The sequence below is a fragment of the Eschrichtius robustus genome, chromosome 6 (assembly GCF_028021215.1).
Source record: "Eschrichtius robustus isolate mEscRob2 chromosome 6, mEscRob2.pri, whole genome shotgun sequence".
NCBI classification, from domain to species: Eukaryota; Metazoa; Chordata; class Mammalia; order Artiodactyla; family Eschrichtiidae; genus Eschrichtius; species Eschrichtius robustus.
In genome coordinates, this window is record NC_090829.1 from 51,243,878 (window position 1) to 51,269,105 (window position 25,228).

General features: G+C 43.1%; 1 protein-coding gene across 1 annotated transcript in view; it reads right to left on the reverse strand.

Annotated features, from left to right (window-relative positions):
• The window catches only part of TNIK (TRAF2 and NCK interacting kinase), a 407,404-nt gene that overhangs the window by 315,516 nt on the left and 66,660 nt on the right, over positions 1-25,228 (reverse strand). Inside the window, 1 exon segment of the mRNA XM_068546242.1 lies at positions 1,205-1,270. Coding sequence (XP_068402343.1) covers positions 1,205-1,270 — 66 coding nt within the window.

Below are 25,228 nucleotides of genomic sequence, written 5' to 3' on the forward strand. Positions count from 1 at the left end.
AGTGTCAAGTGAACAGCTGGAGTAGACTACATTCTGTCTAATTGCAGGGGGTTGACATTTTAGGAAACAATCATTTCTTGCAAGAGAGAAATTTTCCCCTGGAGTGGACACCAAAGGGTACCTCCTGGTAAATAAAGGCTTAAGTATTTATATATTTATATTTATATATATATATATATATTTATATTTATATTTATATTTATATATATATAAAAGTATATATATACACACACATATACTTTTGACATTCTGTAGAATCGGAAATATTACAATCTGGATGACTTCTACAATAATTTTAATCAACTAAGAGAAGTTTAGGACTCAAAGAAGTAATTTTTTAAAAATAGAACAACAAGAGAGAATTTGTAGTGAAAATGCCATCCCATATCACTACCACTCAGGAAAGTGACGGATATTTCCCTTGAAATAATCATGCGGAAACAGTTGGTTTGTTTTGAAGGCATTTATTTCAATAGCTCATTCACTAAAACCCCCTGAGCTTTAGTCCAAAAAGTTAATTTCCATTTTCTTTTGATAATCAGGAGAATCAACCCACTTTTCTAAACAATCACTTTTTCAGATCATTTTCTGGGAGAAAATATGTTTTAAAAGCATGTTTGGAGTGAATTTGTAAGCAAAAATTTAGTAAAAGGGAAAGAAGAACTTTGCATTCCTCAGCTCAATCTCAGCTCAAGTTTAACTTCTAAGTATTTCCTATCTTGTAAGAGTTGTTGCTGCCATTAGGCCTTTCTTTGTGAGGTGGCCAGTTTTCTCCTAACAGTGTTCACTAAATTCATTTAACTCATGCCCTAGGCCAGTGACAAATCTACTTTTCCAGCTGTGATACTTTAATAGCTTAAATTTCTAAAGTAAATAGCATCCTTCGCGCCTTTGAAAACCAGTTCTGGCAGTGATTAAAGTAAAGAAACGAAACATTTAAAGAGCTTCAGATATGCACCATCAGAATGCATGTGTCAGCTATAAGCTCTATCATATATAATGAAGGGAAATGCCCAAATCCCAGAATCCGGTTTAGGCAATGGGACTACAGATACATTTAAAAAGATGGAGAGTCAATTAACAAGTATATTATTTCATTTTAAATCTGTTATGAGACATGTATGAGTGAGAACAGACAGCACTGCTATTCCGCATTCATGAACCGAAACCACACATAAGCCATGTTCAAGCTCAAGGAACTTACCTTATACACTTGTCCGTATGTTCCATTGCCAACAAGTTCCACCAATTCAAAGATCCCTGCAGGGTCCTGAAAGAAAATAAACAATAAAAAGTCAAAACGATATGCTAGCCATTGTCTTAATCAAAAGCAAATAAATAACAACTTTAGCTTTGGGGGGGCTCTCATATGTTAATATTAGAGAGCATTAAAATTTAATTCAGCTGCGGCTATGAAACGAGTCAAAATCTATTTGTTTCTAATTTACATTTCTATGAGATGTGTTTAAATCAGACAAAAGGAAACAAGACTTCGTTGAAACGATAAAAAAAAAGAATTAATGCATTTCTCACTGTCAAATGGAAATACACTTGCAGGTACATCGGGCTAAACTGAAAGGCTCATCATCCTGAAGGGGTTCTAATTTTGAAGATCCTTCTGTTTGACATTTCTGAGCTGCTCATTGTGTCGAACACTGGCAGTTCAGAAAGGAGTGCTCCTGTGTTGTGGGGCAATCTTCCCTGCAGAAGTCAACAGTTTCCAAGAGAAAATGGAATCAACCTAACTTCCTCTCTCAGAAAGTATTTCTCTGGATTCATCTCCCCTCTCGACAATGCTGCTTCTGCAAAATACGCTTTTGCGGCTGGCCTCCAGTTCCTGCAGGACCTGGAGAGTCCCGGGCAGGATCTAGAGTGCAAACGAAACCGGAGAACTATGCAAGTTCTTAGCACCGAACAGGTGTCTGCTAACCCTCCGAGTCAGCTGTGTTGGAGCGCTCAATAAATATCCAATAATCGTGGATATTATTACCAAATTACCATCCCTGAAAGCTGAAAAGAAAAATCAAAGCTATAAGATTCAACTCAGAGACAGAAAGTGCCTTTGGCCTCCTCTGATTCCTAACTGGACAGAAATGATTTCTTTAAAGGCCTAGCTCATGAATCACAAACATACATGTCCACAGAGGCCAGGCAAGTAACGGAAAAGAGTGAGGGGGCCGCAGGGGCCTGGGACAAACTGAGGAAGTCACGTCCCCTTTGGGGGGCAGGGGGGCCAGCTGGAACCAATCGTTGTCATGTCAACCTATGAGCACAGTCTTGCCAGGTCTGAAGATTTTTTTGAAGAAAAACTGAACATTTTGTTTCATGTGAGATCTCATTTTTAAATGTTAGGCACGAACTCACTTTAAAAAAAAAAAAAACTCTGGGGGACAAATGAAAAAAATGTCAACCTCTGGCCTAAAAAGCATTTCCCCTCTCCAGTCAACAGGTTTACAGAGCACTGCCATATGGTGTGACAGTGACTGAGAAGCAGGCGGGGGAAAGCCTGGATTTTAGCTTCAGACAGGCCTGGGCTGAGCCCCAGCTCTGCCTTGTCTGGCAGCGTGATCCCAGATCTCTCCCCTGGGAGATCAACTCAGTCTCCGCGCAGATAAAACGGGGAGGACATCTACCCAGCAGAGCTCTGGGGAAGAGTAAGTGAGGGCCTAGCACCACACCTGCACGTAGTCAGCAAACCTAATATCGGACAGGAATCATTTTTAAGCTGAGGAATCCCACACCTCTAGTAGCATTTAAAGGGAGAGGGGCTGCTATTCACAGGGAAGGGGACAAATGAGTTGGAGGTGACAAGTTAGAGCTCTTTAAAGTGACAGTCTTCAGTAAATCAGGCCCAAGAATAGCCCTTTGTGATGTGTCTTCAAAGATCTCACATAGAAAACAAATTTAAAAAGCAAGAAATAAGACAAAACAGCAACAGCTGAAGCACTTAGTCACTCACAAAGACTGCAATTAGCATTATCCATTGTTATAAAGCCAGGAAGGCAAGAAACCCCACTCCAGACTCATGTCCCGACAGATGGAGAAGTCCAGAAGTTCCAGCTATGCCCCACCTGGTCAGGGAGGTGTGGACATCATCCCAGATGGAACCACGAGACAGGAGAACATGGGAAAAGGACCTAGAGCTCTGCAGGCGGAGACCCCAGAGCTAAAAGTCACTGTCAAGGCCACCTGGGAGGTGCCTCAAGATGGGAAAGAAAAATCGTGTTTGTCAAACTACTAGGCCATTAGAGCAGCAGGTTTTATTACGAATGGAATTAGAAAGAAATGAGGAAAAGGGGGAGAAGTAGCCCACAAATGGTGGCAGCTGCTGTTTGTTTCTAAGCTGTGCTTCCCAGTAGTTTGTTTGTGCAGTGGTGTTTCTGCAACAAATTTCAAGAGAGGTCCTACATTTGCTTGAAATATCTCAATTGTGTGTTGTTTTCTTTTTTTTAATGTTTATTTATTTATTTATCTTTGACCGCATTGGGTCTTCGTTGCTGCACGCGGGCTTTCTCTAGTTGCGGTGTGTGGGCTTCTCGTTGCAGTGGCTTCTCTTGTTGCGGAGCACGGGCTCTAGGCACGCGGGCTCAGCAGTTGTGGCTCGCGGGCTCTAGAGCACAGGCTCAGTAGTTGGGGTGCAAGGGCTTAGTTGCTCCGTGGCACGTGGGATCTTCCCGGACCAAGGCTCGAACCCGTGTTCCCTGCCTTGGCAGGTGGATTCTTAACCACTGCGCCACTAGGGAAGCCCCTCAACTGTGTTTTCAACATTCATTTTTCTTGACTAAAAAAAAAATATGAACAAAAGAAAGGACATGTAGGATGGTGAGTACTAGCTGCCGTAAGGAGCCCGGGAAGCATAAGGAGGGTGGAAGGAGAGGCAGGAGCAGAAACAAGGTGCAGAGCGGGACCCACTTCTACACCCAGGGGTCACCCCACCTCACAGACCTCTCCTCAGGGCTGGGGTGTAATGGGCAGGTCTCAATATGAGCCAGGCAGCTGACTCCTAGGTTCCTTCCTCTCCTCAAACAATCCATTCATAGGCATATTGGTCCAGCCAGTCGGAGCCAAGAAGGTTCAATGCCAAGACTTTCATTCCAGCTGCTGGAAGAGAGGCTCTTCCCACTGGACACATCAACAGGCTCAGAAGCAAAGATCAGAGGGACTACAGAGTTTGATTGGCATCCCGCCTTGGGTAAGCAACCAAACCGGAAACAGTCGTCAAATTAGGGTGGTTCCCCGGGAAACAGACTCTGAGAATCACCGAGATTTACACAGAGGGTTAACTGGGATGTGCCTCATAACCAACGCCAGTGGGGAGTGACTGAGGAAGGCCTGGACTGAGCGGATGACGGAAGTCAGTGCAATGCAGTGGGACCAAGACTTCATCTGCTCCCACAGGAGCTCTGGAGTTGGGATGACTCTTCAGAATTACCCTACCTTGAGGCATGGGGGCCTCTGTACCCCACCTCCATTGACTAGTCATTGCGTGCAGGCTGTCCCCCATCCCCGTCCCAGAGGTTATGATCTTGGGTGAAGGGACACTCTTCAGCCGAGGACAATTCCCAGGTGAGAACCATCGCTAGCCGCCTACACTCCCAGCAGGTAGACCATGAGCACCTCAGCAGTGGACAGGGAATCTGGGTGACACACCATGGCATCCGCTACAAGCATCGTGGCTAGAAATGAGGGCCCACTTGGAACTGGAAGAGAAGTCTCCAAGCATCTACCTTCTACAGTATGCGGATAGTAATAAGACAAAACGGCACAATTAGAGTCATGGTGTTTGCAAGGAGGGAAGAGAAGTCTCCAAGCAGCTACCTTCTACAGTACACTGATAGTAATAAGACAAAACGGCACAATTAGAGTCATGGTGTTTGCAAGGAGGGGGCTCTCTGAGACCCTAGAAAGCACAAGGCAGAGCTATTGTTCAGGGACACTTGAACTTAGCACTGACTCTTAAGCTTCCCTATTCCCTCTCCCCCAATCCAAGTACCTGGACAGCTGGATGTTTGTGAATATTCCCTTACACAAATGCATATAAATGCCAGAGACTTTCTTGGGGAATACTGATATAGCTTGAATGTTGTAAGCATTCAGCTGTGTCCTCCATTCTTGCAGGACTCTAAAGTAACTTCTCCTGGCTCACCAGGGACCTCGATCTCTTGTTCGTAATGGTCTCTTCTCAGTCTGTCCTGGTTGTTCCCTCTGAGGCACGGACACTGCTGAGCATAGCCACTCTTGTTGAAATCCACCCCCTCCTTTCTCTTCCGTCATCCAGCCTCTCAGAGAGATTTTTCTTTCTTCCGCCCATACCTTAAAGGTTGGCTGACCCCAAGGTTCCATGCTCCTGTTGTTCACTAAGTGCTAAGGGTTTTATCTCCAGAAGTCCACCACATCCGTCTACTCCACGCTGTTCATTCAACAGCCCTCACCATCTCTTGCTGGGACTGTTTATTTCAATCAATTCTCTCTTCCTTTCAACCTATCCTTCACACCAATCTTTCTAAAATAGACATTTCTAAACACAACACACCGCGCTTTAAAATCCTACACAAGGTGGTTCAAGTTGAAAGTCAAGGTCCTGTCATTCTTAGGCCCAGCTTTCATTCCCAGCTTCGTGTTCCATCATTTTGTGCTACATCCAACCACTTCAAACCTCACTTCCCTGACACATCACACTTAGCCATGTCTCTCTGCCTCGGTTCATACGGTCTGCCTGCCACGATTTTTCCTTCTACTACTCTTTATGAGGCAAAGCCCATCCTTGAAGGTCCAGTGTGACACCTCCTCTGTGAAACGTGTCTCAAATTAGTGCCCCCCGTCTCTCTGCCCCCACAGCACGTTGTGCATGGCTCCGTGATAACCGCTCTCACACAGTGAGGTCCCCTCTTCCATTTCTCTCTCTTGATGAATTACAAATGGCCTGAGAGCAAGCACTGGAGCATATTTATCTTAGTGTTTCCAGCACTTAGCATGGTGTCCAACACACAACTGCTAGACATAACTATTTACTCAATAAGGTTGATGTCCCACAATGCTCCACAATATAAGTAGAGGAAGTCGCAAAAAATGGGATCAGAATGTAGAGCCAAAGGTCTAACAAGCTTACGTCATTTCTTTTTCCATCTAGACATAGCTGTCCCAGCCACTGCCCCTTCCGCACCCCCCTGACCCGGCTCCCAACTGCACAAAACTGTCACGTGCATAAGCTCCTATGGTCATCCCAGCTCTAAAGAAAATTCATAAGGGCCACTGTTGTAAGCTGTGCCTCAGGTACGTGGAGAAGACAGGCTGTCAGGATGAGGCCACGTGCAATGGCCACATGCACGTGCAGGATGCGGCCACGTGCAATGCAACAAGGAGAAGCCGCTGTGCCTAATGATCATGTTACAGAGACAGGAAGGGTGAGAGAAAAGAATCAGCTTAATCCTCTCTCTCATGTTTGCTTAGAGGCTCGTAAAGCCAGGATGGGCAGCATGGAAGAAGGTTACATACACCAAGGAGAAATGAGCAAATCATTGACATTTACCAAAGTCAGGAATCCCTGTTGGCTACACATGCCTTTATTCAGATCTTAACCTTTGCTGGGAGGCTGAAAAGAAAATTTAATTCTAAGGTAGAGCAGGTTACATTATTTCATAATGAAATACAACGACGTATCAAAAGACATGCTGTTCCATGAAAGAAAATGTAACTTTTCAGCAAGTTACTGATGAAGGCAAATTTGATTAGTCATAATAATAAAAATCACAGTAATCACTAACATTTCATGAGCACTTACGCGCTAGGTACTATTCTAAGCACTTTCCATGGATAGGTTATTTGATTATCACAACTCTATCAAGTGGTTGCTGTCCTTGCCTTTGTTTTACAGAGGAGGAAACGGAGCCTCAGAGAAAGTAAGCACTAAGTCAAGGTCACACCAACAACGGGTGGCTGAGCCGGGATGGGTCAGACTCCAAACCCCAGGCCCTTAACCACTCACCACCCCATCAGCTTCACAGAATCAGAATTCCCGGCCCTTGATTTTCCACTTGCTAGCTCTCCAGCCCTGGGCAAGTTTCAAAACTGCCCTGAGTCTCAGTTTCTCCATCTTTAAAGAGGGAACAGTAGTATGTCCCAGGCAGGGTTACTGTGAAGACTGTGAAAGTGTCTAGACTAGCTCAGGGCCTGATACTTAATAGGACTTCAATAAATATTAACCTCTTTCCTTCCTTTTCTTTTTCCCTTTGAAAAAAGAATTCATTTAATACACAAGGAATATGCTGCAGAAAAATTCAGGGTGTGTTTCAAATATTTTCAACTCATAAAGCCAGTAAAAGAACACCGATTGTTTATTAACCAAAATCGCCACATGCTTAACAAACAGAGTCAGATATTTATTGACAAACAAGTGTCTCTTTAGAAATCAGCGAGACATTTGGAAAGACGCATTAACTTTTCGGGGCTCCTGGGATGCTGGAATAAATTCTCTCGTCTATCAGCTGATGAAATTCAGGTGGCATTGGCAGGCTCAAGTCTGACTTCTCAGCAGGGTGGAGTGATTTAAGATCTAGGAGTTAATATTCCCAGTCACTGAGTTATACTTTAATTCTTCCAGGTCCCCTGAATGACACTGGATTTATCAGAATACTAAATAACATCTCTGGACTAAATCCCAAAGATTGGAAAAGCCAAACCTAAATATACAAACTAGGATGACTACTTCCTTAGCATCATAAAAGCTGATACATATGCTTCCCAGCCCTTTCCCCCTTCTCTGAAAATGAAATCAAGAGAGAAATTGGGAGCTTGTACAGACTCTAGACAACCCTTCTCCCAAACTCCTCTTCTTCAAGACATGGCCATTCTGTGCCAGATCTTTCACTTGAGGTCACCAGTTCTGTGTCAGAGTGAAACAAACCCTCGCAGAATGTGGACGGCTGATACGGCTCCCAGAATGACTGCCTACCCGCAGATTCCCTACTGACATCTGCTAAAAGACTGTGCTTACTCCAAACTCACGGGCCTTAAAAAGACCAAAATGTTATTTCTCTTAGAACCATATTTAGCAGCTGATATGTTCGGTTTCAGCCCTAACTGACAAGCATATGCTTACAAAAGCAAAACAGGACAAAGAAAACAGGAACAGTAGGGGAACTCTCCATATTTATCCTGAGCCTTCAGGCTTTTCAACACCATCGTTATTCCACAGTAAGTAGAGCACTGGGAACCATCGTGCTGACTCAACACAGCACCCCCAATTCTAGTCCGTGCTGCACTCACAGCCAGGCCAGGTGCCTCGAATCATATTTCACTGGCCCTCCCTCCTAATGTGAGGGTCTGAGGAGCCAAAGGTCTTGCCTTCCACAACGGGGTTTATTCAGTCCCTGGGTGCTGCCGGCACCCTCCCACGCACCTACTGTCTGGGGTGGAAGCAGGCGGTACACTGGCCCTGCCTCTTGGTGCTTCCAGTCTGATGAAGGAATAGACATGAGCACATAACTACACGTACACAGCCATTAAATTACAATGACAAGCGACATGCAGGAAAAATAAAAGGTGCTCCGAGAGCATATTCCTGAGAGATCTACAAAACAGCCCAGATTTCTCTTCATTAACATACTGCCCAAGCCATGCCTCTCAAATGGAACAGATAATTCAAGTAAAAAATACATATAAAAATAACATAAAGCTAAAACACTGGTTGCTGAATTTTCTCACTTGATCATCTATATAAATTAAGCTCTGCAGAGCTATCAGAGGATTGGTGCAAAAATGTTAGGTTTCAAGTCGGGATTCTGCTCCTGGCTGGTGTTATTTGACCTCTCATATTCTGATTTCCCCATCTGTAAAATGGGAGAGTCCCGCTTGGCCTGCGGTCTTTGCAAGGCTGTATCCCACACAAGCTGGGCACCTCCCCAGTGCCACATGTCCCTGGTTGTCCTCTGGGAAGGGCAGTGCTAAGTGCAGGCTGACTCCAGGATGCCCACTGCCCCTTACGGCTGTGCTTGGCTAGACGGTATTGGCATCCTTTTACCAATACTAACTCTGGCAGGTTCTGGACATGGTCCCAGCCAAACCTCAAGGGACACGGCCCTCGATGCTGGTAGCTGCTAGCCCTCGGGTCAGGGGGACCGGAGCCTCCCTACTTCCTGTTCGGGTCCCAGTTCCACCTGCTACTCAGCAGCCAGCGGCAGTAGACCAGCTTCCCCACGCCTGCCACTGCTCACCTGCTCCACTCGGGACGCTGCATCTCCCGCCTGTCCTCAAGAAGCAGCCTCTAGAACGAGATCTGAAACCTGGCTCTTCAGATTAATAGGGGTGAGACCTTAAGCTATAATGGTCATTATCACTGTCTCTGGGATAGACTATGGCCTAAATGCTTTATATACCTTTTCATATTTAATCTTCATAGCGACTGTGGGAAGTAGATATTACTAACCCCAATTTCCAGATGATGAAACAAAAGCTTCAAGGAATTAACTGGCTCAAGGTTAAATAGTATGTGGTAGAAACAGCAGCCAAGGGCAGACTGCAAAGGGAGGAAAAAAATACATCCCATGAGGATTGTCCAGAGGATCAGAGACAACATATATAAAGCATTTAGCACGATGCACAGTAGTGCTTAACAAAAAAAGCTACTGCTATTATTGCCCTTGCTGCTGGTATCATTAAAAGTTGCCCAAGATGACAGCATTGTCAGTAGTAGAGGCAGAATTCAAATCCAGATATTTTTAATCCAAGCCCATCACTATTTCTCACTTCTCTGCAAATGGCCAATGCTGAAATTAACTTGGGGCCGTGGGGTTGATGAAGGCCTTGCAGTTTAACCATGGAGCCAGAGAAGGGCCAGTAACCTCAAACCAGGCGAAGGCAACCAGGCAAGTGGCTGGGAATCCGGAAGTAAAATGTACCACAGCTGCTCTATGCCCCTCCTTCCCATCAGAGCCTGGAGTCCCAGACACGGAGACCAAGTGGGCGCTGAGATTTCCATCCAAAGCTACCGTTTCTTTTTTTCTTACTTTGCCATCAGCTAGGATCAATACTGACTACTTTAAGTTAACCAATCAATTGACAGTGAGAAGCAGTAAACCATAGTAGTTAAGACCACTGACTACAGCCAGAAAGCCTGACTCTGATCCCAGCTTTCCCCTTTACTAGCTGTGACCCTGAACAGATTATTTAATCTCTCTGTGCCTCAGTTTCCTCAACTGTAAAAGAGTGATAATAGTAGTACTTACTTCCAAGGATTACTACAAAATAATTAATATATAGAAAACATTTAAAGCAATGTCTGGCATAATGTAAGTACTCAAAAGTGTTTGTTAATAATTCCTTATCGTAGAATGCAAATTCTAAGAAGGAAAGACTTATACTGGTTTGGTTCACTGCAGTGCCCCCACTACTTAGATCAGTGACCGGGACATTATAGACCTAATAAATGTAGACTTAATATAAATATATAATATAGACCTAATAAATTATAGACTTAATAAATAGCTGCCGGATGAATCATGTCCCCACTGGGGTCACCAGTTCCACCACCAAAAGCCACCTTACGATAAGATCTCTGACATCTGGAGCAGGGATTTCTGAGATTGTATCAATAAAATCCCTCTCCTCATTTTTTTACAGAAGAACAAAGTGAGGCCCAGGCAAGTCCTATATACTCATAAAATCATAGGTTTTTCCAACAAGAAGAGTTTCGGTGGCGTGTCCAAGGTCTCAACTAGTTAGTAGCAGATTAAGGTCAAGACCCCAAGTCCTTTGACTTTTAGTCTTTCTCTGTGTTCAATAAAATCCTTCGATAAACCAGAGTAATCACTCACTGTCTTTCAAACAGTGGACCTAGAAGGGAAGAGAGCAGGAACTGGCGCTGGGGGGAGGGGGAATGTAGGCACCAGTATTCAGGTGTAAATTCCAGGTACTGGGGTTGAGAAGTGAATTTATTTCACACCCAGAAACGATGTAACAAGATTTACCACACATCGCCAAGTTGATATCATTGAAACAATGAATTTACTAGTTCACAAGTACATATCAGCATAGATGAATGGGATTTTTCAAAATACACTTTCCTCAGTTCACAGACCTTGTATATTCACACTCATATTTAGCTTAGTTCCAAATTACAGTTGACCCTTGAACGACGCAGGGGTTAGGGGTGCTGAAAATCTTCATATGACTTTACAGTTGGCCCTGTGTAGCCACAGTTCTGCATCCATGGATTCAACCAGCCATGGATGGTGTAGTACTGTAGTAGGTATTTATTGAAAAGAATCTGCTTATAAGTGGACCCGTACAGTTAAAACCCATGTTGTTCAAGGATCAACTGTATTTCCTTACAAGAGAAAACAAAGAATTCTACATAATTGTTGATTGTTGTTTGTTGGCTTATCTTGGGAAAATGGGCATGCATAATTAGGAACATAAAATTAAAAAGAGAGCTGAGAAAGGCTTATAATGTAACTTGGAAATTTATTCTGATTTGTGTACTGTAATCCTTTGTCAACTCTTGGGATTCCCAGCCAGCCCGTCTCACCCTTCCTGACCTGGAGTCCCTGAGCTGTGGCCACAAACCTGCCTGTGCACATGTGGAATAAACAGAACCCACCACTCTCTTCAGGGACAATTTCCAACACGACTGCAGTCAGGGAAAGGCACATAACTCCATGAAGCAGCCGGAGAGAATTCTCCAGGATACTAGGTCCCATGGCAGATTTTGGACAAGGAAGGGATCTCCACCTTCCAGGACTTGCCTCAACTCTCCCACAGTCTGTTCCAGCTCGAACATTTAAGTTGCTCTAAAGGTCAATATGTACATAAAGGCCTCCCACCCCGGCCCCTTCCCTCCCACCATCAGGTTGTTGCAGAGATTATACAGCTGTTTGGGGAAATGTATCATACAGTTTACAGATATGCAAACATGGGATCTCTCTAGGCCTGTCAGGACAAGGTAACTTTCCAGCATTTCCAGCAACACGAGGTCGAAATGATGGGAACCAGACTAGCAAAGATTTTGGCATTTTGCCTTTTCAAAGATGCTTAGATGAAGAAAAAAGATAGCAATTGCAGCAGATGGACTTTAAAGACAAGAACTGATTACCTAAATAATTAAGCAAGAAAGATTAGGAAAGCATCCAAGGTTGCATTTTGGAAAAAGGAGCCTTAACCCTTCCCCCAAAGGTACTCATTTACTGCCTGCTTCCAACAGACCAACGGCACACATTTGCTTGAAAGCATTTTCAGCCTTTCTCCCCACACCTATAAGCAACCATGCACTGGACAACAGGCCCTCTCTGTGGGATGAGGGGGTTAGTACTGGCTGGCTGGATCCCCTATGACTCTCATTTCCAGAGAGAGGCAGCACGGCTAAGAGCCAGGGAGAAACAGCCAAGAGCCCATCAACATCAACCTGGGGCAGGGGCCTGTCATCTGGAAGACGGCAGTGTGAGCCCATCCCGGTTCATCACTTGGTGTCGCCACTAATGGCACAGATGGCTGGTTAACAACAACCCTTATGCAGATTGTTTTTGACAAGGCTTCACTGGCATCTGATCTATTTTTTTTCTTCAAGGTTTTTGTCCCTATGACTAGGCTAGCACTAAGGATATACAAGTTTGTTTGTTTTACAGGGTGGATATTTTTTTGAATGGGGGCTTTAGACCATCTTTTCAAGGGTCTAAATAGTTTTGCAAATCCAAGAAGCTCAAACTAAACTTCTCTGTGTCCCTCCAGACTTCCAAAGGCGATGAATTTCCATTGTCAAAGAGGTTTGGGAACACCGAGTTTAAAAGGTTAGCAATTTAGCTCTTTCTTTATTGCAGGGCCTCTCAGAGACTTTAATGTATTAATATGCCCTGGAAATCTCCAAGAGAGGGCGAAGCTTTCCACATTCCCAAAACTGTCTGGCTGTAGAACACTTTTTAAGGGACCCTTGTGTCTCTCTAAGCACTGGTGTTCTGTGGAGCACAGGTTAGAAAATGATAGTGTACACAGCAATCTTTCCCTTCTCATTCATGCTTAAGCAAAGCTTCCATCTTAAGTTACTAGAGCAGGAACTGCCCAGTGCCACTCAACGTCCATTCTCCCATTGGTCCTTAGTAACAAAAACTCCCAATTTTATTTGGGAGACAAAGCACCCAGATCAAAAACTACATGCCCTAGCTTCCTTGAAGCTAGGGGTGAATATGTGACTAAGTTCTGGTCAGGGATGAGTAAGCAGAATTATTGTGTGGGACTTTCAGAAGGGTTGCTCAAATGGAGCTGACTTAGCTGAGAGAAGCACTCTTTTGTCCTCTAACCTCCTCCTTCCAGCTCCCTGGAATGTATATGCGATGGCTGGAGCCCTGCAGCCATTTCTGACCCTGAGGTGAATTTACGAATGGAAGCCTCACGCTAGGTTGTTACGGCAGAACAATAAAATGATTCTAAGTCTCTGATACCCATGGAACTACCGTACCACCACTGGACTGCCTATATCTGGACTTCTTTAAATTGAGAGAGAAATAAACTTATATCTTCCTAAACTCTCTAATATTTAGGGTTTTCTGTCCAATACAGCTGAATTCTAATTCATTTACTTTGAAGTTTACTGTTCAGATATTTTTATTTATTTGTGTTAAACTAACAGTCCTTCTTTAAAGTACTCTTCTTCATCAGCCTTTGCTTTGGTAGAGGTTGCAGATATTATAGTTGTTCAACAGATATTCCTGTTCTCCTTCCACTGGCACATTACAAGATGGCACTTCCTCACCCCTCTTTAAGTTGGGTGTGGCCACATTATTTGCTTTGGCCAATGCAATGTGAGTGTAAGTGATGTGCCACTTTCAGAGGGAATATTTGATTGTTAGTGTGAGATATTTTGATAACTATGGAAGCATATGTGGACATGAAGCCTCCACTAGTCTGTATCCTTGGGTAGCTGATGAACAGAGTCTCTCCTGACGGGCTCTGGACATGTGGCATGGTCAAGAAATAAACTTTAGTTGTATTAAGTCTCTAAGATTATTTGTTACCACAGCACGTCTTAGCCTGTTCTGACTGACAGAAATGACCCAAAGATGGTGATAATAATAATCTCACTGTATAATGTTTTATGATATCTGAAACAATATTTCAGAAGAATCACTTTTTACTAGGTTATCTCCTATACCACAGACATTGTACAGAACATTTTGCAAAAATTATTTTATTTGATCTCTGCATTGATCCTGTAAGGTAGATTGTTCACAAGAGAGAAAACTGAGACTAAGAGAGTAACCTACATAAGATCAATGTCCAATGCCAAAACGCACACTCTCCCCACTGTCTCCAACCTGCAACATCTGAAGGCAGCCCTGGAAACAATGAAAACCCTTACAAAGCTGACTGGTGACACAGGAATCCGTGGAACCCTTTGTTACTAAGGAGGGTGGGGGGAACCGAATTGAAAAATGGAGTTTGCGCTCTCCCGGCTGACCACATCCTGTATGGACTAAACCAGGGCATGCTGGGGCTTGTAGTCCTAGTACCACACTGAGAAGAGCAGAACTACAAGTCCTCTGATGCTCTTTTGAGTGCCTTTAAACTCAAAACCTGCTTTTGGAGCCACTGTCAAGGTAACCTAGCAGCTGAGAACAACTAATTGGGCAACACTCTCTGACTGCTGGCGTGAACAGTTATAATCTCAGCATCACCGTGGCAACCTGACTGGAATGTTGGTTATTCACACAAAGAAAAACCGGTCTCCATTCAGACCAGGATTGCATTTTGTCTATATGCCACTTTTCCCATTACAAGTTGCTACCGAAGGAACAATGCTTCTTTTAAGAAGAATGTTTATTACTGGTCTGTGGAAAAACAGCATTTTCATAGCCTAGGAAAATTTGGAATGGGGGAAAAATGTAATATATCCTTTATTGCCACCGGCAAAGAGATTTTATTAAGATGGCTCTATACAAACAACAGTAAAGGCCACCGTGGAGTAAGTGACCTGTAACTGGCCACAGAATTCTATGGAGATGTCAACAGCATAGTATGGGCAGTGGATTACTAACACCTAGATCACATTAAATTGACCAGGGTCCATCTCCTGGGTATGTACAATGTCCTATTGTAGACCCCTCCCCCAAACCCCAGTGGCTCCCCTGGCCTATTCTATTTCACCATCCAACCCCAGGCTGTATCTTTAAAGCACAGGCAGCCTGTCTCCATGCATCAGCTACAGCCAACTGCTCACCAGGCCCAGAAGATGCTCTTACGTTCTGTGTCCTTGTTCTTGTTGTCAAGAAAGTCCTTTGTTCCCATTTCTGTCAAAGTCTTACTAGTCCTTTGAGGTCCAACTCAAGTCATATTTCACACCTAAGACCCTCCCAGCATTGCATTAGTGTAAACTCCACATTAAACTGCATCCCCAAAGCTGCCTGAAATGTGTCTGCCTTACTGCCCTGGAAGGCAACTCTTCAGGGAGCAAGGTCTATGTCTTCATTATCTCTGATCTCCCAAGATATTTAACAGTAGTGTGACATGGGAGCGTGAGTTGTAATTTGTGTACCAACCGATCAGGGTTTGAATGGGGCTTTGCCACTTCCTAGTGTGTAATCTTTGAAAAATTACTTAATCTCTTTCAGCCACAGTTTCTTCACCTAGCAACCAGATGCTACTCAAAGTGTGGTCCATGACCAGCAGGGTCCGCAGCACCTGGGAGGGGTTAGAAATACAGAATCTTGGGCTCTGCCCGGAACTACTGAATCAGAATTAACATTTTAATGAGATCCCAGGTGATTCGAGTGAAGATTGATGTTCCAAAAGTACTGATCAAACCTACTTAGCAGAATTATGGTGAGAATGAGGGAAAGTTTGTGGAAAATACCCAGCAAGGAGCATGATACCTAACAGATCCTCACTAAATGACGAAACTATTACTAACGATAAGAGTATACTAACGTTTAATAATTTACTAATATAAATAATAATTCCCTAATATAAAATGGAATGAAAATTGAGTTGTCTGGTGTTATGGAGGATTCAGATATCATGACATGAGCTTCCTTCAAGGAGCATGTCTAATTAGTAATAACAGAGGAAAACAAATGTAATATAAATGAAGAGAAATGAAAGGACTGTGCTTTAGAAGATCATAGTTCTGAACCTGACTTCATCATTTACAGTTTTTTCTGACATTGACCAAATCCACTGAAATTCTCTAGTTCTTGGTTTTTTCTCCTATAAAGTAGAAGTAAGAATACCATTTCCCTGCCTGCCTTTCAGGGTTGTACTGAAGTTGAAATGAAACACAAGCATGAAAGAATTTTGCCAGGGTGAAGTCGGGTTGTTATCCATTAGTACAAAAATAACATATGCCCATCACAAATTTTCCACTCCTGAACCCACGCTCAAGGGTGGCCACCCTTGAAGGACAAAACAGCATATTAGGGCCACTACAAAATAATGTTCAGCTTATTCCATTTTATAGGATTTGAGGTTGGAGTTTTAACGGAAGGAATGAGGAGAGAGATAAAGGGGGCATCTGGCTCTGCCTGCTCAGGCAGTGGTCATGGTAAGGTACCTAAGCTGAGGGTACCTACGGCTTGGAAAATGCTGAGGAAGGCATGGGAGGGGCCGCCAGCATGAGCCGCAGGAGAAGGAATTCATAGCAGACCTGGGGCTTTCTCAGCTCCAGAGCTTGGGAAAGAACAGTTAAGGGAGTCCTGAGGATTCCAGTTTGCCAGGCAGGTCTACTGGGGCAGCAGCCTGAGACTGGAGGGTACTTTGGGGTCTGAGGAATAAGGAGGCAGCATTTGCTGGAACCCATTTCTCAAGAACCCGACTCAAGGAGACGCGATGGAGTTTAGCAGAACACAATGGAAATGCCAAGAGAGTTCAGGTTGGGGGGGCGGGAGATGGATACAAACAACACAGTCAAGGAAGGCTGAAAAGAAAAGGCGGGCACCAGGCTGGACTTGGAAATACACACAGGATTTGCACAAGCAGGGAGAGATTAGCAGAAGGGAGAAGTTTATTTTCTAATGGTATTATTTTAAAAGGATACACGTTAATTTCATACATCACTTCCGTCAGAAATAATCCGAACCTGGAAACATCACTCATAGGACAGCACCCTCACTCAGCAAGATTTAGATTATTTCTAGAAACCTTGGGTCCATAAGCATTTCATGAGGCAAACAGATTTCAAGCACTGAACCCACATAGCTATGACAAAGTGGCAGACCCACATGGGATTAACGAATAAAAAGCCAGTATTTTTTTTTTTAACAAAATGCCATGTTTGAAGCCTCATTTCTCCCAGGCAACAAAGGAACAAATATATAAGAAAGTTACACTGCTGTAGTAATTTGTTTACATTCATCGTCCATCCGCACTCAACTATGCTCCCTCTTCCCAAAAAGCAGGGGCCAGGCCCTCTTCCTATTAATATTCTTAGCAACTCGCACAGTATCCAGGCCACAGAGGGCACTTAATAAATGTTGGTTAGGTAAATAGATAATTTTACCAAGACTCACAATAAGATAACATATATAAGCTGTTATTTACTTTTTCATTGGTGAAATAAAGAGTAAGTAAGGCAGACTTTATATATCATGAAGATATGGATATGCATTCCTCAGGAGTACACAGCTAGGTGCCAGAGAATCTGTGAATCCACATTCAAATACGATGCGTCTTCCTGGAAAGCCTATTTTCCTTGAGGACTTACATATTTATTTTAATATATTAAATTAAGCATGGATAAGTTTGTGTCCATGTTAAAGATAAAGCAGAAAGCTTCTAATAAATTTCAGGTTTCCAGTGGAGGTACTTCAGTCAGTCCACCAGCATCTCTAGGGGCTCAAATTTACTCTCTTTCACCTACAGGGATGTTTTGGTATGCAGTATTCAGAAGTATACTGTTCACCTATACTACCCATATCCCTAATTTTCTAATAGAGTCAATGCCCTTTATTTCACCTCTATTCATTCAGAACTTGAAATTACTTAAGTTACAGCTGGACAGCAGTTTAATTTTCTATTGCTCACACAGAATAGGGTTTAAGAAAGTAATACATTTAAAAAATAATAAAAGGAATACTTATTTTTTAAAAAACATTGCAGTCAAGTGCCATTCACATCCGATCACTGGCTAATTACAATCAGACGTCTCTACTAAAGCCGGCACTCCACAACCTGTGTTAACACTGCCATTCTTGTACCTCACAGATATCTAAACTTAAAAGGGATTAAGACTCTTTACAAATTATTATTGTCTTACTTTTCACCAATATAAAAATGCCCCCTCCTCCTCCCAATTCTTTGGATTAGTGAGGTTGTTCTCTCAGGCAAATAGGATGATTCTAGTTCTCAAATAGAAAGATGGCCACACAGGTGTTTATTAAATGAGCTAAACATTTTTGTTCTGTGCACTTTTCAGTATATATTTCACAATTAAAAGGCTTAAAATAACTTAATCAAGAAGAATGCAGATTCAATTTTGAAGAATAAGCAGCCATCCAACAATTAAAATACCAGTTCCCTGTCCGAGGAGTGCTTCAGAGATCAGTAAACTAAGGCTTACTTAAAACCCAGTAGGTAAGCATCCTTTGTTATGTGCAGAAATTCTCACCCTGATACAGAATTCCACTCAGTAGGTGACCATACCATACAGCATAATGCTAAGCATATAATATTTGTAGACAAAGTATCTACTTCATGGACGTACTGTTTGCCAGTGAATGTGTACCTAAAACGAGCCTGTGGTAACATCCCCAAAACCTGATATCAGCTGTCTCTCACATCTTCCACACTTGTTCCAAATCTTTCTAGGGATAGTTCTTTCAAACAGCCTTCTCATGTGCCCTTCTCAGCCACTATATTCAAATGTTTATTTGAGACAAGAGTCTTGGGGAATACGTGGCTGAAGATATTTTTAGAAAGACGTAGAATTTTGTGCCGTCGATTATTAAGTCAAACAATGAATTTAAAATGAAAACAACTGAAAAATCTACATGTCATTAAACTTTCCCTCTTGAGTAGAACCATCTGATTTGTACCAAAGCCACTGCAGTACTAGGAGATTCTAACCACTAAGAATGAGGCATGTGAAGCTCTAGCTAGAACTGGCAAGAAGACACTAATTCTTGTACTAGTTGCATCTTATAGGTGCAAGTGGAATAATTTTAAGTTCTCCACAGGCAAAATGTACAGTTAACGTGGCTTAGTAGTTCAGAACTTGGACTCCAGGAGAACCAAAGCAATGACTGTACAATCATTGTTAATCAATAATGACGGCAGAGGACTGGGGGATGGGGCAGACCCTTCCAACGTAGAGAAAGGGCTCCTACCAGCGAATGACGTGGGTATTTAATATGTTTACTTACTTTAACCCTCTCCAGGAATAATGTAACATAAATAAACAGCCTGTGTGCATTATTGTGATTTCTATATGCCCTAAAGTACTCAATGGAAATACTGGCCAGGAGCGGAGCTGGCAAACCTGCCCTGAGCCTCCATCTCTTAGTACCATCTCATCCCTCCTGACCACAAGGCCAGGTCTTCATTTCCTCCTCACAAGGTGGCTGCTTGGCTTGCTGGAGAAGCCCAGCAGATCTCACTCACCCAAACAACCACTGCTGAAAGGTCTGGCTCAGCACCTCATCTTTATAACAGAGGACTTGCCATTGACACATATTATTAACTAGAGATACTCTCCTCCTGAAAAGGTTGGGGCTCTAAGAAGTAATATGAAACACACTTAAGAATGTAATTTACATATATTTAGAATTAGGTATAAAAAGGAGGAAGGAGTAGTGGCATTGCACAAATCATTTCAGTTCCAATTTCAGGCCGGGCTACTTGCTACCCATGTGAGTTTCAGCACGCTATTTTATTTTGTTGAGTTTCCTAAATTTCTTGGGATGAAAGTGTGTCTACCACAGAAGACACTCCTTCCCCTACCACTTCTGCGCACACACACACACACACCCTCACACACACACCACCCCCTTGCTCTGCTTTAACCAGCTTCAATTAGTCCGTTCACAAGCATCTTCCTCACCAGCTGGTTTCCACCCTCAAATCAGATTAAGCATCATGTCCGCCAAGCCCTCCCTAAAACCCACTTCCTTTCCCCAGAAGAGCTTAGTTGCTCCTCCTCTCTGTTCTCACAGTATTTGTTCTAGAAAGTGACTACAGCACCTGCCATGTATTGTAATTATGTGCTCAAGCGTCTGACTCCCCCTTCTAAACTGTGAGTGAGCTACTTGAAACAGTTCTGAGTCATATTGGTATCTCTAATTTCTAACGGTGTCAAAACTCACAGGAGCTCCTCAGTAAGTGTTGAATGAATGAATGAATGAATGAATGATAGTTTTCATTTCTTGAGCATTTACTATGTGCTAAAAGCACTTACACGTATTATCTGTAATCCTGGCAAGAATTCTAGAAGGTGGAACTGAGTATTTCAGTTTTACAGGGGAGAAAACTGAAGCCCAAACACAGCAAACAAGTGACTAAAGTCAGGACTGGACTGACCTACAACCTGCCTACAAAGAATCTAGCAGAACACCTATCACTTTTTAGGGCCTCAGAAAGTGGCATCTTCCTTCCTTTTGCTCAAACAACAAAGAGGATGTGACTGCAGTCATGGAAGGCAGTATCAGAAACTAAGTTCACTCCTGTTGGTCAACGCTGTAACTTAGGAAATTTGAAACAAACAGCTCACTTCAACAAATTCTGCATCAGCACTCATGAACAATTTTTTCAATGGCACGTTGGAAAAAATCATTCCCCAAATATTTCCCGAGCGCCTGCTCTACGCCAGCTCTGTACTGTGCACTGGGAGAGCCACGGATGAAAAGTCACGATCCCAGTCTTCCAGGAGCAGACACCGGGAGGTGCCACATCTGTAGAGTGTCAGCAATGGGTACTTCTGAGTGTCTCCGAGCACATACTCTTAATGGGCAGATGTTGCACGCCCATTAAGTCTGTCATTAGGGGACCTGTGAATCATTTAATGGAACACTGAGCAGCCTGCTCTGTGCCACGTATGTGGCCGCAGAAGAAGATTCTTTTACAAAGATAATGTTCGTGCTACAATTGAAGAGCAGCCCACATGGGGACTCCTACCTCCCGGGGTACTGAAATGAGTCCTGAGAGAGCGGCTCAGGGTTTCCAATGAAACAGCAATATGACTGCCGTCCAGCAAAGCAGTGAGCATCAAGTCATCAAAGTCATCCATCACCGAGACTTTATCACGCACGTCCCGCCAACCCCTCCCTGGAGGAACCTCTTGTTTCCACCAACCCATTACGTCCACCTTGAGACTGGCAACCTGGTGCACCTCTGCTCACAACCCCAAAAGGCACCATTCACTTGGCGTCCTACGTGAACGGCACCCCAGCACAACACAACGTAACAGGAATACATCGTGAATGGTGTGCAACAGAAGTGGTCCTCACTACCAAGAGAATTAAGGTTTCCATGCACCCTCCGTGGCCAAGCCATGACTGGCAAATCCAACTTTCAGGCAACATGTGAGAAGTTCACTGTCCCCTCCTGGCACTGACTGACCAAGGTCAAGCAAAGCCTGATGATCAAGGTGCCTCTCTTCCTGCCCCAAAGTGCACCCAGTCAGCCACATATAAGAGTAATTATTCCCAGCACTTTAATTAAAACACCACCCAACTGAATATACTCTTGTCAGATCCCCACTCAGTGTTAACTCCACGTTAATAGTTGCCACACCGTCTTTGAAAGCAACACGGACAGGATTGAAAGTGGATAATAAATAATAATGGAGCAAGACCGCAGCCTCATTTTATGTCTTTTGTCACCGTAACCACATCTGATCTCTTTTCCAGGCCTTCAGTTCTCACCATCATTCCCTCGTGGGCTGAGCAATTATGGTTCACACACCCCTCTGAACAGCCCCTATTTCACAGGGTCTCCCACATAGCCACTCAATTAATCAATCTAAATGACTTGGCTAGGTTCGCAGAAGCCGCCAGCAAACTGCCACACTGCACTTGGTCTCTGCTTCCAACGAAGCACTTGATGCTGGGTGATGTTGGTGACCCCAGCATCTTTCAAGTGAAAGTCCAAGACCATCAACCTGCTTCCCTGACTAGCTGAGTAGATGCATGTTAACCTAACACCTGCCCTTCATGAGATGAATATGCTAGTTTGTAGCTGTTGCGTGGGGTTCAGAATATGCCTCCCCAAAATATGCCACTTTGACATAAGGATTATTTGGAGCTGAAGACAACTGAAGAAGCGGGCACACACACACACACACACACACACACTCTACCCTCTCCACTCTACCGGGAAGGGCAGTGTGATTCTTATTAATCCCCAGAAACAACTCTAGATTCTTTTGGCCCAGGGATGGCACCAGAGGAATCTAAATAACAAATCTAACTAACAGACCCTTGACTTCCATTGGCTTGCCCTGTATCTTTACCTTCCCAGAGTTTGCAGCTCTTGGAGGCCTAAAACCCATTTTCTTTGCCGTTTCTCTTCTCTACAAATGTACAGCTTTTTTGTTAATAAGCTATATAAACCCAGGTTATAACCACCCCTTTGAGTTACTCATCATTGGGTTCTCCCGAATGTATGCATGATGTACATGTTTGTTAAAAAATATATGTTTTTGTCTTGTTAATCTCTCTTGTCAATCTAATCTGTAGGGCCCCACCAACAGACCTAAGATGGGTAGAGGAAACAAATTCTTTTTCCTCCTCTACCCTATAATCTATCAAACAGATCTTAACCTGTGCCCATTACAGCCTGTGAACCTCCTGGAACCAGAGTCCGTGTTTTGTGCACGTGCATTTTTGAAGGAAGAAAATCCAAACATTTGATCATTTGAAAGGGCTCTAATATCCAGAATCTTGGTTGACCCTTCAATAATCCTTCAACACGAGCTGGCCTCGTGGTACACTCACCCGCATCTCATAAGAGAAGAACAAACTCTGAGCTGCCTACGCGCCTGAGTCACCTGAGAAGAGGTTGGGGGCCCTCCTGCTCCTTAGCCACAACTTTCCACAGGATGCAGCCACAATCTCTAAGACTCATCTCGCACAGATCACCTTGGCTGGCATGACTCACTCTCATCTAGACTCCAAGTCCTAAGGACAGAAACTATTTTTATCTTTTTTATCTGTCTTGTATTATCTGTGTGTATTAGGGGGTGGGGTGTTTGTATATAACAATAACATGATCAGTCAACTGAAAGAAAGCATCTTCCATTTCATAAATATCTATTTCTGTTTTCTGTCACAAGACGCTTGTAAGACAACTTTTTGATGTCTGTATATAAGGCCATAAGATGTGGGGCAACAAGACTTTGACAAACTTATAGCAGACACAAAGAAAAATCTGCTCGATGACTGAGAGGAAAGAACTTCAAGATCCAAAAGTTCCCAACACTTTATAACTGCTGAAGATAGCTGACTAAAATTCTAACAAAGTAACAGCTCAAAATGTCCCTTCAAGTCTGCACAAAATCAACTAATTCATTCCAAAAAATGGTAAGCAACTACCCAGGGTAGTTATGCTTGGTCTTACAGAAAACACAAAGATCAATCGGGTGTGCCTCCTGCCCTCAGTGAGCTTAGGGACTACAGAGGGAGAGGAAACTGAGACACAAGAACAGACATACCTGCAGACCATCTCCCTCCTTAACAGCTTCCCAGATGCCTCTTTTTTTTTTTAGAGTAAGGTTTTTTTGTTTTTTTTTTTAAATAGGGAGCATTTTCTTTTCTCTTTTTTTTTTTTTTAATTTTATTTATTTATGGCTGTGTTGGGTCTTCGTTTCTCTGCGAGGGCCCTCTCCAGCTGTGGCGAGCGGGGGCCACTCTTCATCGCGGTGCGCGGGCCTCTCACTATCGTGGCCTCTCTTGTTGCGGAGCACGGGCTCCAGACGCGCAGGCTCAGTAATTGTGGCTCACGGGCCCAGTTGCTCCGCGGCATGTGGGATCTTCCCAGACCAGGGCTTGAACCCGTGTCCCCTGCATTGGCAGGCAGATTCGCCACCACTGCGCCACCAGGGAAGCCCCGAGTAAGGTTTTTTTTAAATTTTTATTTTATATTGGAGTATAGTTGATTTACAACGTTGTGTTAGTTTCAGGTGTGCAGCAAAGTGATTCAGTTATACATATACATATATCTATTCTTTTTCAGATTCTTTTCCCATACAGGTTTTTACAGAATATTAAGTAGAGTTCCCTGTGCTATACAATATGTCCTTATTGATTATCTATTTTATATATAGTAGTGTGTGTATGTTAATCCCAAACTCCTAATTTATCTCTCCTCACACACCTTTCCCCTTTGGTAACCATAAGTTTGTTTTCTGTGATGTCTGTGAGTCTGTTTCTGTTTTGTAATTTGTTTAGATTCCACATATCATATAAGTGACATCATATGATATTTGTCTTTCTCTGTCTGACTTACTTCACTTAGTATGATAATCTCTAGGTCTATCCATGTTGCTGCAAATAGCATTATTTCATTCTTTTTTATGGCTGAGTAATATTCCATTCTGTGTGTGTGTGTGTGTGTGTGTGTGTGTGTGTGTGTGTGTGTGTGTGTACACCACACATCACATCTTCTTATCCATTTATCTGTCAGTGGACATTTACATTGCAGCACTATTTACAATAGCCAAGACATGGAAGCAACCTAAATGTCTAGATGCCTCTTGATTATCAATTCTAAAGCCTCAGAGACTATACACACCTCAATAAACAATATCTTGGCCAATGCATACATACAAAAATTTTTTTACTGCAAAACTCAAAAGAATATTTTAAACAAAATACGATCTGAGATAAGTATTAACTTATACTTCAAACTCAACTGGTGAAACATCAGAGTGACGTGTAGAAGATTTTGGAAAGTGTCAAACTCGTCAGCACAAAGAGTGGTCTGGGATGGCTGCTGACTGCATGTCTATGCACAAAACAGTCCTTAGTGAGGTTTAAGCATTTTATATCCTAACAAAGGAGCTTACTTACAGATATTTCTACTGTGTTTTATTTATACTTTAGGAAATTGGTTCAGGCTTTGGAATTAACATGTAACATATTATCATTTTTCTCATTTTTTTAAAGAAAGGGAAATCTGCCCCAGGTAGTTTTTCAACAGAATGTCTGGTTTCCAGGAAAAATTAATGCCTGTATCCATCATGCAAGGCAGAAACTAATTGAGGAGCACACAAAAAAGTACAAACGAAGTCATGGCAGTTCAGAGCAAGGAGAAATTCCTT